This window comes from Mesoplodon bidens, assembly GCF_964165515.1.
Source record: "Mesoplodon bidens genome assembly, chromosome: 10".
Lineage (NCBI taxonomy): Eukaryota > Metazoa > Chordata > Mammalia > Artiodactyla > Ziphiidae > Mesoplodon > Mesoplodon bidens.
The window spans coordinates 101,865,684-101,887,056 of record NC_138172.1 but is presented as its reverse complement, the minus strand read 5'-3'; the positions used below and the strand labels follow the sequence as shown (position 1 = coordinate 101,887,056).

General features: G+C 48.5%; 1 protein-coding gene across 8 annotated transcripts in view; it reads left to right on the top strand.

Moving 5' to 3' along the window:
* The window catches only part of FARS2 (phenylalanyl-tRNA synthetase 2, mitochondrial), a 382,164-nt gene that overhangs the window by 268,090 nt on the left and 92,701 nt on the right, over positions 1–21,373 (top strand). Inside the window, exon 8 of one of the 8 annotated variants that reach the window (XM_081245392.1) lies at positions 15,975–16,474. The exons of 5 other annotated variants lie outside the window; for them this stretch is intronic. In XM_081245392.1, the coding sequence (XP_081101518.1) occupies positions 15,975–16,053 (79 nt within the window). In that variant the 3' untranslated portion in view covers positions 16,054–16,474. Of the gene's footprint in view, positions 1–2,783; positions 3,783–15,974; positions 16,475–21,373 lie in introns of those variants that run through there. 2 more of the 8 variants (XM_081245391.1, XM_081245390.1) reach the window with 2 other exon arrangements.

Sequence of the window (21,373 nt, the reverse complement as noted above, 5' to 3'; positions counted from 1 at the left end):
GCAGACCCGAGATCAGGTTCTGATTTCTTTTCTCACTGGTTTCATGAACTTCAATAAATTACCCTCTCCTGGTACTTCAGTTACCTTACCCAGGGCGTACAGTTAATAGACTTTTGATTAAAGATGGCAGATTGAACACAAGCCTTAACCTCAGTTACCGCGCAAGATGCTGTAACAGTAACAGTAAAGGGTTTGGGGGTTTGCTGTCTTTTGAGGTGTAAATTAATCAAGGACCAAGTGAAGGGGAGGCTACGTCAGCAACGTAATTTTGGAAGCTGAAAAGCAGATGGTGAAGTGGTAGCTACTTGAAGCAGACCCAGAAGTGCCGCAATCCATGTGGGCAGTGGGGAGAGTCAGGATGGAACCCCACTTAAACTAGAGTGAGCCCCAAAGGTGCAGGGATCAGAAGTACAGTTTCCCCTTGGGGGCAGGGTAAAGGTGGAGCTGAAACAGAGCCGTCAGCTGAAAGTGTGCCGAGAAGCAGAACCCCAGGTTTTCCAGGTACTGACAGGCCTTCATCTTGGTAGAAATCTGAAGGTGTATTCCCTGGAGAGGACAAAGCGGAGAGCCTCCAGTTGGGGGGATGACGCGAAAGTTTACTAGCTGGATGTTGAGACCCCTGACTTCTGCCCTGTCTCACCTCCCTGGACACCGGGCACTGGGGGATCTCACCAACCTGTGGGAAAAGGGCTTAATATACGGGCATCAGGGGTTCCCCAAGAAACGGAGCATGCAGATTACCCTCCAGCGAGCCCCAGCTCTCCACGGCGCGAGCACCCAGGACGCCAGAGGCTCACTCTGAAATGTGAGCACGCGTCCGAGAAATAACCAGGCATTTCCAAAGTAGGACTAAAACCAAACAGGAAATGCAGATCGCAGGAAGCATAGACTGTGGAGGGAGAAGGAGACACGAAAAAAAGAGCTTGCCCTTAACATCCTCAGAGAACTAAGGGATGAGCGTGCGTTTAGTAACGAAAGCAGAAAAGATTCTCTATACGATGGAATACTCAGAGAGCAAAAAGGAGTGCTTGGAAAGCAGAAGAGTGATCACAGAAATGTAGAAGTCAGCAGAAGGGCTGAAAACTAAAGCTGAGTTCTTCAAGAAAGAAAAAGAAAATTTTAGAGAAAACATAAGAAAACTAGAGCACGATGCAGGAAGTCCAGCCACCAAAGAAGAAGAGAGCAGAGGAAAGAGAGGGGAGGAGCCCCTCAAACAGATAGTGAAGGAAAACCTCTCAGAACCGGAGGCTGTGGGTCTCCACATTGACAGGACTCCCTGAGCACCCAGTGCAGCGAGCAAACGAGAGCCAGGAAGTGACGACGATGGAGGGACGGGGGTGGGGGTGGGGGGACGGAGTTGGGGGGGGCCTGACGGGGGGAGGGGGCGGAGCGGAGCGCCTGGGGGCCTGACGGAGTGACGGAGGCCCAGAGAACAGCCTGGAAGCCGAGCGAGGGAGAAAGTGAGTCAGGAGCTATCAGGGCTTCACAGGTCCTGGCAGCAGCCCTGGGGGCCAGAAGAGCAGTGCCTTCAAAAGCTTGAATGAGGGCTTCCCTGGTGGCGCAGTGGTTGAGAGTCCGCCTGCCGATGCAGGGGACACAGGTTCGGGACCTGGTCCGGGAGGATCCCACGTGCCGCGGAGCGGCTGGGCCCGTGAGCCATGGCCGCTGAGCCTGTGCGTCCGGAGCCTGTGCTCCGCAACGGGAGAGGCCACAACAGTGAGAGGCCCGCGTACCGCAAAAAAAAAAAAAAAAAAAAAAAAAAAAAAGCTTGAACGAAAATAATTTTCAACCTGGAATCCAGTGCTCAGCCATACTGTCCATCGAACCTGAGGGTAGAAGAACAATACTTTCCGAATCTAGAGGGCAGGCCCACCCAAAATGAGAGGTAAGACAAGGCAGGACCCAGGAAGCAGGAGAAGAAGCAGCGGAGAAAGGCCACGGGCATCCCCAGGATGATGGAGAACGGCCATCCCCAAGCCCCTGCTGGAGGCGGTCTTCCCGAGGGTGATCCGACAGGCCGGGAGCAGATCAGAAGGGTCCAGAGAGCCTTAAGCAGGATGTCCTGAGTACCTAGTAACAGTCATCTCCGTTTATATGTACCGAGAACCCACTGTGTGTCAGACACAGTTCTAAGCGTACATGTAGTAACAGTGGAATCCTGGTAGCATCCCTATTGGACTGATGGTCGTGATTATCTTCCTTGTGCCGATGAGGGAATTGAGGCACTCGATGCTCAAATAATTTGCCAAGTTACAGAGCTAGTTAGTGGCAGGGCCGAGGTTTGCGCCCAGGCGGGGTGCACTCACAACCCGGCTGTGCGGTCCCTCCCCGCAGGAGCGGAGCATTGGGAAGCACACGGTGGCAGAAACAATGCGGATGGAAAGTCAACACACTTATTAAAGGAGGGAAAACAAAGTTGACAGGAAAAGAAAAGTGACCACAGTCTGCTCCACGCAGCAGTGTGAGCACTGACCGGTCAGCCCACCGCTCCTGGGCAGGTGGCGATAAAAGCATCTTATTCACAGATATAGAGATAAATGCTAAAGGATTCAATGGGAGGGTTGAGACAGGTCCCCTCTGGGGCGCCGACCGGAGGAGTGGGCTGGGGGCTGCTGTCCCTCAGAACAAGCCTTTACAGTTATTTGGTTCTTCAAATATGTGCAGATAAAAATAAAACTAAATTTCAGACAGGAAGACGGTGCAGGATGGTTATAAAATAAAGCACTTTCACCTTCCTAGGAACTCAGTAAATGTTCGTTTTCCTCCCTCCTTTTTGTTTCAAGGCCCCACCTTTTCCTCCGATACAGAAATCAGCGCATGGCTCTGTTGACGGACCATTTTCCTCTCGAAATTGCCCAGCTACCCTTCAGTCCTTTCACTGTCTGTCACTGACATCCAGCAAAGAAAAGTGAGGGATTCTGTGGACAGAGACCTGTGCTCAGCGCTTGTTAGCATCTGTGGGCCTCATGGGCGCCTGGACCAAGGCGGAGCAATGCCCGGATCCAGGGTACAGCCAGTACCGTTAGAGAGACCTCCGGCCTTGATGGGCAGGGCGTTAAGAGCATCTCACTGTGTGTGTATGAGGAACACGTGTCCAGGGCTTTTCCTGACTGGGGGTAACAGACAAGCTTCCCCCACACAGTCTGTAAGGAAACGATGGTGTCAAAGGTCCTAACAGTTTCTGTTTGGGCCCTTCAAAGTAGGGCAAGAGGCCAGCATCTTAAAAGGCAGAGTTTGGGGTTTGTGTGTGTGAAGGAGAGAGAGACAAAATGTGTGTATTTATAAAGCAGGCCATATGCCATTTGTTCAATGCAATATGCATTGTATTTTTATCTCTTCTTACCTCAATGATAAGGAACGCCTGCTGATTAGTAAATCTAGTCATACATCTGTGTATATCCACATATACCTATATTAATATCGAGGTTTATATGTTCATAAATCTATTTAAAAATGCTTTTCACTTCTGACAAAAACTTGGGTATTGGTAAATCTGGATCCTCTTAGTGGAGGGTCACTCTTAAGTAGTTCTTTCTATATGTGGTACTTAGGAGTTTGAAAAAAGGAGTATGTTGATTCGCTGTGATCTCCTACTCAGTAATCCAAGTGACCTTGAGATGCAAATCCTATCTCTCCTAAAAAATTAGAGAAAACATGCTTCACGGATTCAAATCTACTGGTATTTATTGAGCACCTACTGCATGGAGGGTGCTGGGTTGGCTGTGGCGGATGCGATGATGGATCAGGTAGGCTCAACCCTTAGCCTCTTGCCATTCATTTGAGGGAGGAAACGCATACGGATGCAGTGAGAGCAGCGCACATCTGGAACGAATAGCATCTGCGAGGAAGAGACAGGCCCCCGGGGCTCAGAAGGGAGGAGGTCTCATGTCGAGGGTCAGGTGAGTTAAGCCTTAGGGAGTTGCCATGTTGTGGTGATAAGCTAAACACGTCTCCAGCCTCCTCCCAGGCGTTCATTTACTTGTCCCACAAAGGCGAGTGTCGACTCTGTGTCGGGGCACTTTGGGCACTGGGGTTGCAGCAGTGAACAAAGCCCCCTTGATGGCGAGAGCAGCCCAACCGGACCTCCTTCCATCAGCGGTGTTTAGACAAGAGTTGGAACAGGGTAGATTGCACCTCCTCTGCTCTGACTCTGACTTGCGTTCCAGAGAGGGTCAGAAGTTCCCTGTGTGATGCACACGTGACATTCACCTTCAGCAAGGCTGGGCAGTCCTTGCCGGCCTCCAGGCTTGGCTGACATAGATGCTCATATGTAAGTACAGGATCAGTGGCACCCTGGGTTCTCTGATAGCATCTTTGACATCACTGGTGGAGTGAGCAATGCCATCAGATTACAGAAGCTCCTGGTCTGGCCCTTTGGCCATGGAGTCAGAGTCTGATTAGGGCCCTCAGGCCTTTAAGAAGAGGCAGGAACAGGCAGATGGTGAAAGCCAGGGCTGCCCCTGCCCGGCTGGGTCATAGGAGGGCAGGATCTGCTTTGATGGGTCATGACATCCTCTCCTGGACCTCCCTATTGCCATGTCCATGTGTTTCCTCCTGGCAGATCATGGGTCAGCCAGCTCTTTCCCAGTCCCTGTCTTCAGAGTCATTTCAGAGAGGTTAAGTCAGAATTTCACAGTGCTTTCCTGGAGTTGCTATTCAAAATATTTAGCCTTCAAAGACAGATGCTGTCAGACTTATGTATACTTTGTGAGTAATAGCTTGGACTGCGTCAGTTGCCCATAGAGTCGGGGATTAACCAAAGGTTTGGTAAGGGGAACCCTGAGACCAAAAAGGTTTTAAGAGCTGAAATTCTGTGAGGGTGGACCCCAGCCACTGGAGACCGGCAGAAGCTATTTACTTACTTCCTGTGCCTCTCGGTGTGGCGCGCCCCCCCGTCCTCCACTGTGCCTGAGACCAGTTCGTGGGCACATTTTAGCATCTGTCATTCTAATTATACACTTTTCTCTCACTGTGTCTTTCTAGCCAAATTTAGTCTTCCTTAAACCCCACAGAGCTGGAGTTCCGTGTATGTGATGTGGGAACATCCTCTTTTACCATTTGAGTGATACTCCTTTTCATCTTGATTTATGTTTTTCACTCACTCATGTGCTCAGGATCTCACCTTTCACTATGTAGGAGGTGTATTAACTGCTGTAATAAATTACCACAAATTGAGCGGCTTAATACAGATTTATCACCTCACCTCCATGGAGGTCAGAAGTCTGAAATCGTTTCCCTGGACTACAGATAAGCTGTTGGCAGGGCTGGTTCCTTCTGAGGGTCCGGGGGAGACCACTCACTACCATCCCAGCATCTAGAGGCCGCCTGCACTCCCCGGCTTCTGGCTTCTGGCACCACATCTCCTGTTGTCTGTGACCCTCTGGCCTTCCTCTCATGATGACCCTCGTGATCACACTGGGCCCACGCAGATGTGCACACCTCCCCATCTCAGGCTCCCTAGCTCCAGTTGCAATTCCCTTTTGCCATGTAAGGTAATGTATTCACAGGTTCCAGGGATCAGGTGTAGATAGTTTGGGAGGGCTGTTCTTTGGCCTACCACAGAAGCTAATTCTAAAAACTTTTAAATCAGCTGGTTGTTTCTTTCCCCCTCCTCCGTCCCTAAGTAATTATGGGCCAGGTTTTCCAAATGCGTAATGTACTTTCAGGTCATAAGTTAAGAGATTTTAGAACACTTCTATTAATTCTTTAAAATAGTTCAGAAACAAATCGGCTCTCTTTGAGTGACTGGGAGTTACCACTGTGAAACTTGAACTCCCAAGTGTACTGGACAAAATCCTAGGGAGTCAGAACCTGGAAAAACCACTGTCTCCACGTGCTTGGAAATCGCCTTTTGTCTCTAAGTAATCGCCTTCCTCTCTAAGTTTGAGGAAGAGGATGGTGCTTGGTTGTTCCGACACCGTCACTGTCACCGTTGTGTTGTGGACTCTTTCCGTCTCTGGGGGCCCCCGTTCCTGCTCACAGCCTCACTGCCCTTCCCCGTAGAAACCTGGACCCTCGTTCACGTACACGCTCCCTCCTCTGTCTCCAGGCTTCCGTCTGCCGCCCGTCTACAGTCGGACAGCGAGCTTGTTGTAAGCGAGAGGAAGTCAGCGGGGCGGACGATGTGCTTGAGCTCAAGTGCACGGCCCACTTTCCCTTTCATTCCAGTGCTCGCCCACCTTCCAGAGCCTGGACACACCCTAGACCAGCAGCGCCTTTCTCCTTAACCTTGTCCACCCATACGGCTGCTTTAAGCCCCTGTGCGGGGTGTCCCAGTGAGAATGAGAGACGTGTGAATAGCCAAGCGTGCTTGTCTACGTCTTGGTTATCTAGCGGGGGTCACCCGATTGGCTTTTGACAGATGCCTTACTATTACATAGATACATTATAGATACTGAACTGTTACCTATTTTACGTATTATTTTGGAATATATATACATATAATGTATGTATACACATTATATATGTGTATTTTACAGGCATTGTATATGTCTATATGTATAATAATATGTAAAAATATATAGTAATATGTAAAAGCATTGAAAATTCTTTTCAGTTGTTCTCCCCTCATTCTCTTTTCATGGGATATAGGTTTTTTTTTTTTTTTAAATATAATAAGAAGTGCCCTTTATTGTTGTACAGCTACCAGCTCCCTCTCAGGTTAGAAAACTGATCCCTGGGTCTTTTTTTTTTTTTTTTTTTTTTTTTGCAGTACGCGGGCCTCTCACTGCTGTGGCCTCTCCCGTAGGAGCACAGGCTCTGGACGTGCAGGCTCAGCAGCCATGGCTCACGGGCCCAGCCGCTCTGCGGCATGTGGGATCTTCCTGGACCGGGGCACGAACCCGTGTCCCCTGCATCGGCAGGCGGACTCTCAACCACTGCGCCACCAGGGAAGCCCCGATCCCTGGGTCTTTTTAGGTGAAAGCCTTTATCTAAAAGAGGCCCAAGAGCTTAGATTCCACTGACCGAACACAGATGAAGGGTCGCTTGGTGCAGTAAAGGCATATTTCTACTTTACTGCACTGATCAGATTGCCCAGTCAAGCTTAGAAGAGGAAATGACATGGAAGATCAGATGAGGGAAATCATTTAAATATTTGCCCTCCTGATAGAAGATCACTGCAGTCCGCCTCATATGGGACCCAGAGGTTTTCACCATGAAGAGGCAAGAAGGTGGCAGTGGTAACACTGGTCCTGGAGGTGTGTTGTCCTAGAGTCCTCGGTCCTCGTAAATGCGGTTCTGGCTTCAGAAGGGCTCTGGTTTATGAGTACCCCACTGGGATTTACACGCAGTTAGCTGCCTGAAGCCTGTATTGCATTAATGGTTTTTAAAAGCAGAGAATACTGAAAGGGAACACAGTTCATTTTCAAAAATTGATGTTCAGAATTGTAACTTTCAGTTTTCAGTAAAAGTTTACATTATGGCCCGTAGCTTGTAAAGGTGTGGTCTAGTTGTGGTTAAGAGTGTGAGCTGGAGGAGGGCTGCCTGGGTTCAGATCTGGGCCTCACCGCTTACTAGCCGTGGTGCCTTAGGCAGGTTACTTAATTTCTCTGTGCCTTAGTTTTCACACCTGTGAAATGGGGAATGACAGTAAATAGTGCCTTCCTCAGAGTTGTTGTGAAGATTATGTAAGTTAACAACATAGAAGCATTTAGGTTGGTGCCTGGCACAGAACAAACACTCAGTGAACGTTGGTGGTTATTACTGATACTGTATCCTTCTGGGGTCTGAGGCAGTCATTTAACCGCACTTCAGAAAACTAGAGTAGTTTTCTATTTTTACACTTGTTTCTTTGAGAAATACTTATTACACAGCATTTTGTTGTCATAGTCATGATGGCATTTACATTGTATAAACTGGAGGCAAGTTGCCAAGAATTTTCCATTAAAGAACTAGACTTTTCCAGATCAAGATAGATACATTATTAGCAAAATATATGACTGGAATTTCTGTCAGAAATTTTAAAGGAGATGAATTTTGGGAGAAATCAAACGTTTTCTCCCCTAAGATAAAACCAAGTTATTAGATAATTTTAAATTCATGTCACATTGCATAGTCATCCTTTCCACAGATGCTGATTATAACAATATTTTATATATGCTCATATCCAATTTCAGATTTGGGTTGTTTTTTATTTGAATTACTGCCTCCTGAGCTGCCGGGTTACTTGGCACTGATGTTAACCCCTGTTTTATAATTGTTCCCAATAATGTTTTGCAGTGTATCAGGAGACTTCCATGCACATTGCCTGTATTGGGCTACAGTTGTTCCTTCACCATGATCCTTGTGAGCAGTGCCTGATAAAATTAGCAATATGCAAGATTTCTTAAAGTCACACGTGATTCACTGTGATCAGAACACTTGCTTAGGCCCTGGCTGTCCCTGGCTCTTCTCTGCTTGTTTGGATGGTTGATTACAGATTCATCAGACGCTAGAGCCGAGAGGAAGATCTGGTAGATCATGTTGTCCTACTGTGTCATTTTACTGTTGAGGTATTAAAGCCCCCAAAGACAAGACTCTTCCAGCTGAGACTAACCCTGTTAGTTCAAGAGCTGTGACTAGACTTTGATTCATCTGGTAACTAAATTAAAGGGGTTGAGAAAATCACTCACATCTGCTCAGCACAAAGACAAATAAAAAGGCCTGCCATCCTCGGGGAGCCCACAGTTCAGAGAGGTGACCGTCAGGTAAACAGGTACTTACAGAACTGTCTTCATTCCTTCCACTGAAGTGCCCCGTGTCGGGGTCATACAAGTATCTAGTAGATACTGTTTCAGTTCATCAACACAGTGGTAAAGGTGGCAACTTTGTTTTTGATGCCTGGCTTTCCACTTATCCAGTCATTTATTTTTCTATCTATGAGTCATGGATCAGAGAACACTCACAGGTGCCTGAGCTGGCTGGACACCAGCCTCACTTCAGTACCACGTGCCAGGCAATGAAAATCAGGGTCCTTGCCTTCAAGTAATTTATAGCCTAGTTGAAGGAGACAGGCATGTAAAGAACAAAGATGTGTCAAAGGAACTGTGATATAAATAAACATAGCAAGGTACCTCGAACACACCATTTCATTCCTGCTAAATCCTCCCAGGGTTTTCACAGATGTTTCATGTGTTAGTTCATGGAACAAACCTTAAAATGTACCTCCTCAGGGACAGTTGCATCTTAGAGTAGGTTGGCAATCCTGCTGTACTTACTGCCTTCTCCCCGCTTCCTCTGGCCCTTTCCTTCCTCTTAGGTTGGGGACGTGTCTAGAATGGGCGGTTCTGGAGAAGGGCCTGCCGGTAGACCAGCCCTGTGCTCCGGAACTGAGCAGCCGCCCTCCACCCTGACCCATCTAGAGAGAGAAAAGCCGTCCCCCCTCACCCCGACCCTGCCCCGGCTGCCGCCCCACTGGGCAGTCCCTTCACAAGTAGTTCATTCATTTGTTTGCTGAGTCAGCTGAATGCCTGCTGTGCTCACAGGCTGTAGAGGTGACAGGAAGCAGACAGCCGGCTGATGTTCTCCAACAGCTTCTGGTCTACTAGCTGGAGAAACTAGCTTTGATCAAATCATCACACGTATAAATGTGAAATGACAGCTGGGAGAAGGGTTATCAACATGGTGCTTTAAGAATGGTTGAGCGCTGGGATCAAGGTCCAGTGGGGTGGGGGTCGGGGGGAGAACTTTCAAAGCTAAGGAACAGCGTGAGCGAAGCTCTGGCAGGAAAAATGGGGGCATCGTGGGCCCCGTGGGAAGGCCAGCGTGGCTGGACGGGAGGGGACACGGTAACAAGGCTGAGGAGGTGGTGAGGCCAGACCACGCCGGCTCTCTCACTTTGTCCGGGAGCAGCAGGAAGCCCCCAAAGTGTGTTACATAAGCAAAGCATGTGCACGGTTAGACTTGGTTTTCAGAAAGATGTACTTGGCTGCTCTGTGGAGGAGGGGCCGGGGAGGAAGAGGGACCTCGGGGCCAGGAGAAGGTGATTGCAGTAGCTACACAAGAGGTGAGACCGAGCTTGTGGCCAAGGGGATGAGGGACGTGAGCACCCCAAGATTAATAGAAACTGAAATCTCCAGAACCTGCCACTTGATTGAGTCTGAGGTCAGGAGGGACGGTACCGAGTGCCTGACTTGCGGAACTTGTGGATGTGGCGTGTTGCCAGGTGTTGGTAAAAGGACAGGACTGGCTGAGGTTGAGGTTGGGCACGACGACCTTGAAGTTTCCCTGAGAGGCTGAGGTCAGCATGTTGCACAGGCTTGAAGGAGTTTGGAATAGTCTGGATCTCACGGGAGATGTGGGGCGTGAGGTGTCAGCTTGTGAGCAGCCTTCACTTTAGCGGGCGTTTGAGGGTGTGGAGAAGACTGACGAGAAGTACCAAGCAAGAGGACAGGGGACTTTGGTGAGTCTTGAGGAACACAGGCATTTAGTGGCCGGATGAAGGACCAGGACGTGAACGGGACGGTGGGAGAGCTGGGGATGGGAGAGCCCGGGCGTGGGGTTACGGAGGCCAGGGGACGTGTGGGTTTCCGGGTAATGAGAGCAGCCGACTCATCACAACGTATCAGAGACGAGTGCTTTATAAGGACTGATGGGGAGCCATTGTACTTAAGCTACATGAGGGTCTCGGTGACCTTAGTGAGAGGTGCTCACTTGCGGGGTGTGGGCAGCAGCAAGGTTGGATGACCAGCGTGGGAAGGATGGAGACAGTGAGGAGAGACAACTGAAGGAGGGGAGGGGACCGCGTGGTAGCTGGAGGGCTGCAGGGTCAAGATGCAGTGCACGTCAGCGTCTTCGAAAGTCAGTGGAAGAGCACCAAACTCAGTATTCTGTAATGACCTGTATGGGAAAAGAATGTGAAGAAGAATGAATATGTGTGTATATATATCTATGTATAACTGAATCACCTTGCTGTACGCCTGAAACTAACACAACACTGTAAATCAACTATACTCTAATAAAACTAAAAAAAAGAGAGAGAGATGTTCTAGGAAAAAAAAAAGAAGAAGAAAAAGAACACCAGGAGTGAACCCAGATGTCAGCCGTGGGCTCCGGGTGGCGATGTGTGGACGTGGGTCCATCGGTTGTAACAAGTCACCATCTGGCGGGGTGCTGACGGCAGAGTCTGTAGGGCAGAGGGTGTGGGACACTGTGCCTTCCTCTCAGTTTTGCCGTGAACCCAAAACTGCTCTAAGAAATCAAGTCTGTTTTTAAAAATTCAAAAGAAGGATCCAGCAGAGGAGAGGGTGACTCTATGGGAGAGAAGAGCAGCGTTCCTGTGAGAAGGCAGGACGTCACAGCTGGACAGAGGGTGTCGCCGACGGACACAGCTGACGCCAGGCAGGAGGGGAGACGGGGAGCTGGGTGGGTGTTGGGACCGCAGGCTTCTCAGCTCAGCCCATGGAGTCTGATGGGGTTCCCGCCTGAGTGCTGCTCTGAGACGTAGATGGGAGGACCTCCCCAAGATGAACAAAGGGGAGGTCAGGTCATGGTGGTTGGAGGACGATGGGGAACATCTGAAACCGTGTGGTGGGTGGGGAGCAGGGCAGCCAAGCTCTCAAAGGCCTACGGGGGGTGGACGCACGCTGGGGAGTGAGGGGAGACCGTCTGAGCGGTGGGCTCCAGGCACAGGTCCTTCCTGTGGGTCCGCAGTACTGGTACATCCCAGCCTGCTTCTTTCCTCGGGAAACCGTTTACCAAACCAAGCTCTTGAGATGTTAGTATGTTCATCTGGACAAAAAGATATTTTACACTGAATGGAAAAGGAAAGGGGGAATATTTTTTATAGTTTTGCTTAGATTTTCTCCTTGGGTTTCTCTCTGACGTGCATCTAGGCCACTGTCATTGTGGTTGACTTCTTACCATGGGTTATCCTGCCTCAACATGTTTTTAAATTCAGAACTTTTTTTTTTCAATCTTCTTTTCTTCTCTGTCAGCTCTTTTATTACAGACTGTATTTTTCATGTGTTGTGTTGTGTTGTCTCCATCCTTAGGATGCGTGGCTTACAATATTATTGCTCCTGTTCTCTGTGCATGTTATTACTTTAGTTTTGCAGGGACTTCCCTGTGAATAGCAGAATGTAATTTATGAAATATGACAGTCATTCTCGTAACATTGTGCTGTATGTTAAGCTCACTGAACAGCAGTGTGGGGTAGTTACCCAGACGGCCAGCCTCCAGAGCTTCACGTGGCCTCTCACATCTAGAAGGAGCCTCCTGGGTTCCCCCCAGGATGGAGCAGAGAGGCAAGTGTTGGCTGCCCACCCCCGTTTCTGGCATTTACCATTTGAACTAACTCAAGGACAAGTGTCTCTAGATTAATTCAAGTGTGTGTAAAGACACACAATTCTACTTTGTTATTAATCAAAGTTATAATTATCTAAGTAAGCGGGACTAAGTAGTCATTATTCAGGTCCTTTCATGAGAAGCTAGCAACATATAATTGGCATGTGTAGTGGTCAAGAGGGAGATTCTCGGGTCAGGCTGCCTGGGTTTGAATGAAAGGGACCTGCCCTTTGTTGCCACGTGTGACCTTGGGCAGGTTATAACTTCTATAACACTACCGGTCTCGTGTGATTATTGTAAGGATTAAAAGAATGAATTCACATAAAACTCTTAGAACAATGCCTGGCACAGGGTCAGGACTTAGTAAATTCTAGCTATGATGAGATTATGTCCTCTCCCGCAATGCAGCTTCAAAAGTCTGGGATCTTCTGCTGCCCTCACCTGTTGGCAGCTTCATTTCGCAGACACTTAGTTCTCATCACATACAACTCAAAAAGTAGGTTATCGTATAATTTTTCACAATGTCTAAGTTAATACTATCCACAGTATTAAGGCTTTATATGATAGGAATATTGGTTTCTCATCTCTTCTCCCATATATGTAATAAGCTACACGTACTCCCTTTGCATTCAAAACAACCCCGTCCCCCCAGGGCACTGTGTGGCTCTCAGATACAGGGAATATCTTGCGCCAGCTTGGTACAGATAAAAACATTCTTTTTCAGCTCTTTTAAACAGAGGAATCAGATGATTGAACTTTTAAGAAAACATTCCTCCCAAGTCTGGTTGGATGGAATGGTTTGCTGTAAAGATCCAATATTATTTAGAGCCGCTCTGTGCTCCCTTAATTGAAGAGGGATTGCCTTTGGGGCCACCAGCAGACAGCTTTCTTTACCGTCTTGTATTGTTAATGACTCAGAGAATGTTTTCCGATGAGATCAGAAGCAACCCACTAAAGAAAGAAAAAGTGGAGGGAACTTGAGAGCTTAGGAGAGCGGAGAGGAGGGATGTGAGAAAAGCTAAAAAAAGACCAAAGTTGGTGCGGCAGGAGGGGTGGGGCTGCCTTTCGTCCCAGCGCAGCTGCTCAGAATCTTTTTTCAAGTGGGAAGAGATGACAAGAAATCCTGTCTTTACCAGCCGTGAAGGTGTCTTTGAAATGGTGCGAGGGAAGCCAGAGACAGACATGGAGCGGAGCTGGACCAGGTCCTGCCCTGCGGCTCTCGAGGAAAGATGCGTCCAGCGCTGCGGTTCGCCCCTGGGCCGCCGGCGTGTCTGCAGGAGGCGCAGAGGGTGGACGGTCCGGGTCACCTGGCGCCGCGCCCCAGGGCCGCCCGGCCGTCCCCACTGTAGACGGCTCTGCTTGCAGCCCCGCCGCCACCCCGTCTTCAGCCTTCCTCGGCAGCGCAAGCACAGTCTGGAGGCAAATTAAGTGGCGGTCTCGGGGCTTAAAGAAAAAGGAAAATTTTTCATTTTAGAAATGAAAAATGTAATGTCTCCTGTGCCAGTTCACTCTATGTCCCCTGAAATGGTTTCATCTCTATGCTAATTTTATGCTGAAAATAGGAACTCTCCTGCTTAGGAATTCCTGAGGAGAGTAGGGGCTGGAAATCCAAGAGTCTGAGTTTCTGAGAGCCAAGCGGACACCCCCCTCAGTTCAGTCCCACTTAGAAGATGTCCTCTAGGCTGGCCTGGCCCTCAAGACACCCAGCCTTGCACTGGGGGCCGTGCTGGGGGATCCAAGGGCTTCACCTCCCACCCAGGAAGCCGACTCCCCCGCCTTGGGCATGGATTCGTGCCTTCAGGAGAGTCTGTACTTTTCTCCTTGCTCTTACAGCAGACCCTTCCCTGGTATATCCAGATCCCAAGATTGACTTCCCTGGATTTCCTCCACTGCTGTTTTAAATGAATAATTAACTCATGAAAAGCACCATCTCAAAAGTACAGAGTAACCCGTAATTACATGCCTGTAAGTTCTTTGAACAAGTGGACATTGTTTTATGTTTAGTTCTGGTCTTACCTGCTTCTCTCGGTAGAACATGAGATGTTGAGCGTGGGAACCTCACCTCTGAGCCTCAGCGCCACCATGGAACCTTCCTCAGGGCAGGCCGTTCCTACACGCATGTTGAATTTTAAAGCTGGTCTCTGGAGGCTTCTGTCGGTCTGTCCCCTCGTAGTTCAAGGGCAGCTGAACAAAGAAGAGGTTGGCAGTCATTCTCACTGCTCTATACGTGGTTTCACAAAGACACCGCTCTATCAGTTTGGTCCTGCAGTTGTCACCTGGCTCTCTGTGTCCTTCCACACACGATGGTGCTGGCTTTTTGTTCTGTTTATGTTGTTTGGCAGGGACAGTTCATGATGAAAAGCAAGGATACTTGCTCAGGGCCGGGACTAGGGCCAATGGGAGGCTTATAAAAGGTTTGCTTTCAGCTCCGTTCACAGAGCTTCCAGCGATGGAGGCTGTGTGTGACGGAGGGTTTAAGCAGACCCTGCTTAAGGACACTGCCGTCCTGAGGACACGTGCCCCAAGGCTCCGCGGGCCATGGTGCTGACTGATGGCTAACCTCGGACACCCCCTCAGCCCCGGCAGCTGGCACCTTGGCTGACAAAGGGAATGCAAGAGAAGAGTGGGTGAATCTGGGGCTGGCGGCCCACCGTGTTGCCAAGCCATGGGCCATGGCGAGGAGACGACCCAGAGGGTGCTGACCGGGCAGGCCTGCGGGACGGGATGGTGACGCAGCTTGTCTTCAAAATGGAAAGCATTTCTTAGAGACTTAGTCCTCACACACACCTGAGAGATTTGAGATGAGAAAGTCAAGGAGACAGAGAGGCGTGTGTGTGTATGGATGAAGTGGGTTCTATCTACTAGATAATAAGGCTGTAAGCTCTGTGTTTCTGTTGTACCCATTTTGCCTGCACATTAGGGTGTCTGAGCCGGAAACACAGCGCGGGGCAGGCATCTTGGTGACCTGGGAAAGAGAAAAGTACATTACAGACGCTTCCTGGAAACATAAGGGACTGAAATGCATTTCACCATTTGGAAAGATAATGGAAATTGTGCTTCTTTCTTTTAACTATTTCCTTTGAGGTTTAACTATATTGTCTTGCCTTTTTAATGCTTTTGCAAAACAGACCCTGGCAGAACTCAAATGAGTAAATGACAAGCTAGTCACAAGCCAGCTACCAGGTGACATCTTAGCCTCCTGTTTTCTTTCTGTGGCAGTTCCAGTCTTCTGAGTGGAAGGAGTTGGTGATATGGCAAAGTGTCAGGGGGGGTTGGGGAGGAGGTGGCTGGAACTGTGGAAGCGTTGGCATTGAAGAAGCCCAGAGTGGGGCAGTGCATCTGGCCCCACGGTAGGAGGGGGGCATTCATAGCCACAGAAGGCCTGGGGTGCTGTACTTGAAAAGGCTCTTCTGTTTATTCATTCACTGAGCTGAACTGACCCGCAGATACTGGGTCCCTCCTGTGTGCAGTGCCCTGTAATAGGAATGATGCGCCATACAAAGAAGAGCCTAGTAATTCCCTCAGCTAACACTTGTTTCTTACTGAAAAGGAACATAGCTGAGAGCGACCAATTTTTTTCCAGTTCTCTTGAGAAGTAATTGACCTCCATCACTGTCTAAGTTCAAGGAGTACAGCATGATGGTTTGATTTACATACGTTGTGAAATGATGACCACAGTAGGTTCAGCTAACCTCCATCTTCTCATATAGGTGCAGTAAAAAGAAGAGAAAGAAGAAAAGAATAAAGGGACAGAATGTTCTCCTTGGGATGAGAACTCTTAGGATCTAATCTCTTAACAACTTTCTTATGTATCATAGAGCAGCCAGCGTCAGCTATAGTCATCATGTTGTACATTACATCCCTAGTACTCATTTATCCTGTAACTGGAAATTTGTACCTTTTGACCACCTTCCTCCACTTCCCCTCCCCGACCCCTCACCTGTGATAACCACAAGTCTGATCTCTTTTTCTATGAGTTTGTTTCATTTGTTTGTTTGTTTGTGGGGATTTTTTTGTTTTTGTTCTTAAATTCACATATGAGTTAAATCATACAGCGTTTGTCTTTCACTGTCTTACTTACTTCACTAAGCATAATGCCTTCACGGTCCATCCACGTTGTTGCAAATGGCAGGATTTCCTCATTTTTTGTGGCTGAGTAGTGTGTCACACACACACACACACACACACACACACATATACATACGGCAACTACTTGTTTATCCATTCATCCATCCATCATCAATCAGTGGACATTTAAGTTATTTTCATGTCTTGACTGTTATAAATAATGCTGCAGTGAACATGGAAGTGCAGATATCTTTTCGAGTTAGTGTTTTCATGGCTTTTGGATATGTTCCCAGAATTGGAACTGCTTGATCATATGCTGGTTCTAATTTTAATTTTCTGAGGATCCTTCATACAGTTTTCCACAGTGGCCACACTGATTTATATCCCATCCACAGTGCACAAGGGTCCCTTTTCTCCACATCCATGTCAGCATTTGTTCTCTGTTGTCTTCTTGATGATGGCCATTCTCATAGGTGTAAGGTGATATTTCATTGTGATATTAATTTGCATTTACTTAATGACTAGTGATGTTGAGCAACTTTTCATGTACCTCTTGGCTTTTCTTTTTTTTTTCTTTTTTTTGCGGTACACGGGCCTCTCACTGTTGTGGCCTCTCCCATTGCGGAGCACAGACTCCGGACGTGCAGGCCCAGCGGCCATGGCTCACGGGCCCAGCTGCTCCGCGGCATGTGGGATCTTCCCGGACCGGGGCACGAACCCGTGTCCCCTGCATCGGCAGGCGGACTCTCAACCACTGTGCCACCAGGGAAGCCCTTGGCTTTTCTTATATCTTCTTTGGAGAAATGTCTATTCAGATTCTTTGTCCTTTTCTCAACTGGGGTACTTGGTTTTTTGCTATTGAATTGCATAAGTTCTTTATATGTTTTGGATATTAACCCCTTATCAGATACACAGTTTGCAAATATTTTTGTTTGTTATACAGAGCGAGGCACGTTAACCTCCTCAGTTAACAGCAGCTGGTTAAGAGGCCACTGCAGGTCCCAGGATGTAGGCTGAGGTAGAGGAGGCACCATCTGGATGCCCTTGGTGTGACCCTTCCTCACGTGAGGGCAGCCAGCCTGATTGTGCAAGAACAGTATTGAGTTCTGTCCTATATGTTGCCAGGAGCTCCAGGACACTTGCCAGTTGAAAGGGGAGAGAGAAGTTTCATCAATATCTAGTGCACAATGCAGACTTACCATTTACCAGGTGCATGCAATGCTAGACACTGGAGATGCAAAGATAGACAAAGAAACAAAATAATTAAAATGTGATTAAGAACATGTCCAACAAAATCAAATTTGGGGGAGAAAACAGAAGTATCGTTTGACATTACAGATAGCTCCTTAAAAAAAAACCCTACCAATACCAGTTGTGGAGCCAGTAGCTGAATCCATAGACTTATAGAAAATCTCAGAGCCAGATGAGCTCGTAGAACAATCTCTCCAAGTCTGCTATTTCACAGAACGGGGAGCAGAGGCCCAGGGGGCAGAGGTGAAGAGGCAGGCTGTGCTGGTTTACATTTCTTTCTGGCTGCACGCCAGAAAGTGGGTAAAGGCACCTGGACTTTCCCGTGTTGGTGAAGGCTCATGCTTTCTCATCTTAAAATATTTTTGGCTGCTGGTGACCAATGCTTAGAGCCAGAGAAGCACTTCTGGCATTGACATAGAATTACACCTGTGCTGTGTGAGCTTCTGGAGCTGCTGAGCTTTTTCACAACCCACCTATCCCCTCCCCCCCACTTTATTGTTTATGGCCATCTTCTTTTTTTTTTTTTTTTTTTTTGCGGTACGCGGGCCTTTCACTGTTGCGACCTCTCCCATTGCGGAGCACAGGCTCCGGACGCACAGGCTCAGCGGCCATGGCTCACGGGCACAGCCGCTCAGCGGCATGTGGGATCTTCCCGGACCGGGGCACAAACCCGTGTCCCCTCCTGCATCGGCAGGCGAACTCTCAACCACTGTGCCACCAGGGAAGCCCTGTGGCCACCTTCTTTTAATGCCCATCATCAGAGTTTCTTTCTGCTCAGTTCTGCTCTTTCAGCAGTCTCTGTACACAGACAATAAGTCTGAAAAGAGGAGAGTTTTTTAAAGTTGGCTTTTGCCCCTCAAGGGCTGAGATAGGGTTTAGTAGCTTCAGTTATGTTGAATTTTACTTATGAACGGTGATGACTCACATATAATATGAGTTTTATTTTCTGTTTTGTATGTATTTTATATGCAGCCACATAGGCAAATATTTAATTTATTTTCAGTCTTGTACTGTTGGACAGCAACCACTAACATCCAAGATATTGTACGGATTCAAGCGTGGGTCTGCCTTTGAGAAAGCTTGGTAGATGCCGGGCACACGGTTAGGATTATCCAGATGTCACCATGACACTGAAATAGCTGGTCAATTGGTCGTTTCAGCCAATCAGAGAAACCAGTGGGAAAAGAATCCCTAAAACTTATTTAAATAAATGAATTGGTTTTTACTGCTTGATTCAGGCAAAACATTTACTCTGTTATTTTTTTATGTAGGAACAGCTGAAACAGAACTGTACGGCTTTGAAGCCAAATTCAAGTTTGAATTCTGGCTTTACCGCTCAGTTGCTCTGTACCTTGAGCAAGTTACTTAACTTCTCTGGGGCCCAGTGTTTTCACTTGTAAAAATGGGGATGGTAATACTTATTGCATAGTGTTTTCAAGAGGGTTGTATTTTAATAATAAATATAAGGTACTTAGCGCAGTCGCTGAAAAAACAAATGTTAATTCCCCTCCTCCTAATAGAGAGTGATCTCGGATGGATAGATGGCAGTCACCTCAGAGGTCTGTATTCGATGTCCATCCACGGTGCTTGCTGTAAGATGAGCCCTGTACGGTGGGAAGGTTGCTGGGGACCTGGTCCACTGTATCACCCAGAGCCCCTCTAGAAAACCTTTGTCTTAAGAAGTAACTATCAAGAGAAACTCAGCTCTCCTCGAGGTGCAGGTGAATTTAATCTCATGGATTTGTAAGTCACAGAGCCCAACTTGAAGCTCAGCTAATTCCCTGCAGAAGCCTTCAAGCTGGCGATTTACATTGCCCTGGTCCCCGATCTCAAAGTCCTGCTCTTGTGAATAGCTTCCCCCCACCTCATGTCCTGTTAGGAGAGAGACTTGGATGTGGTTAGATGGTATTGATATCTCAGCCACAACTCGACTCCTCCCCCGCGGGTCACTCCTGCCCATCCCAGCCCCTGGAGCCACGCCAGGCGGGACACGTAGCAGAGGGGCTGCCAGGGTGGCACCTGGCTGAGCAGAGCACCCAGCCCTGCCGTGTGGGGCGGCGGAGGGGAGAGGGGCTGCCACCCCAGATCCCGTCATGCCCGCTTCCTTGGTTCATGCAAAGGGGACGGGGAGGGAGTGCGCAGACAGAAGGGAGTCTGGCTGGAGAAGTGTGTCGATAACATCCCAGCCCTCACATTGATTCTTTAGTTTTATTCACATTCCAACGTTGTTTTATTGTGTATTTTCTTTTGTAAGCCTCTTTAAACCCTCTGTAGAATGAGGCAAGATGTAAAACCACGAAGCTTCAGAGATCCTGTAGCCAAGTTAACTGTAGTGTGTTACTGATACGGGCACCCATCCGCGGGGGAGGATGCCCTGAGCACGTGTGTTCAAAGGGCCTTCATGGCCGGGCAGCCGTAGGTGGCCGAGTCATTAGGCGTGTCCCCTCGAATCCCATAGACCAGTGCTGACCTATGACTTTGTATTTGAAGGCACACCCCTCACTATCAGTGCAGATACCCGATGCAGGAAATCATTCGCTCCTGGGCTGTTTCCTGTGCCGTGTCGAGAGAGCAGAGACCGTGTCGGATGTTCTTTGTACCCGTGCTGTACGGCTGAGCCCACGGCTGACGCAGCGTAAACGCATAGGGCGTGAGGGGCCAGATGAGGATGTTTTAACTGGGGAGATTATTCAGAATAATGACATGTAGAATACCAGAATATATGAACAGCATTTTGGACAAATTGTTATTCCTTGTACATACTTTTAGGAACACAAACTCTTCCCCTCACCAAATGCTGAGTAAGCGCCTGCTTTAATGGATAAACATGGTTTCTGATCAGCATGCCCAGCACTGAAGCCCAATTACTTTTTTTTTTTTTTTTTTGCGGTACACGGGCCTCTCACCGTTGTGACCTCTCCCGTTGCGGAGCACAGGCTCCGGACGCACAGGCTCAGTGGCCATGGCTCACGGGCCCAGCTGCTCCACAGCATGTGGGATCTTCCCGGACCCCCTGCATCAGCACGTGGACTCTCAACCACTGCGCCAGCAGGGAAGCCCAATTACTAATTCTTAATGAAGACTGAAATCAGATGACTTCACTGAATTTGTATGTGCCTAAAACATTTTTATTTTTCCTGGCCTTGTTGTGCCCACTCAGGACTATACACTCCGCAGTCCATGCCTGACTGGATAAGACGTCTGAACATTCACCCACTGGAATAAATACTGAGTGTCAGTGAGCTCATTATGCTAAGTCCTGAGGTAATTACTTTCTGCCTTAGTTGGGGACTTATGGCAGCAGAAGCTAAAATTATTCCGTCTCGAGACAAACCCTGAGGTGGCTGTTAGAGTTAAATATAATTCATTTGCAGCATGTCTATTATAGTTACATTTAACTAATTTGGGCCTGTTGCTGGCCAGCAGCTGAGGAGGAAGAAGCTTCCGCGTCCCTGAGCTCCGCAGGAAGAAAATCGAGACTCCAGGACGCAGCTTCCAGAACTTGACGGAAGAGCTACTCCCACTCCGTCCCTGCTCTTCCTGTCCCTGGAGCTGGACGCGCTCGTGGCTGAGAGCCTTTGGCGAAGGAGCGATCCCTGCCGTGGGTTCACGTGGGGCGGCACAAGGATGGCAGCTCTGCCCAGGGGTTCCGTCCAGTTCTGGTTTGGGTTCAGAGCTTCCCCGGTTGCAGAAAGAACACCCACGTCCAGGGTCACCATGAGACGGTCTTCTCTGCAGGTCGTTAAGCCCCTCCTTTCATGCCCCCCCTCACAATCACAGGGCCAACTTG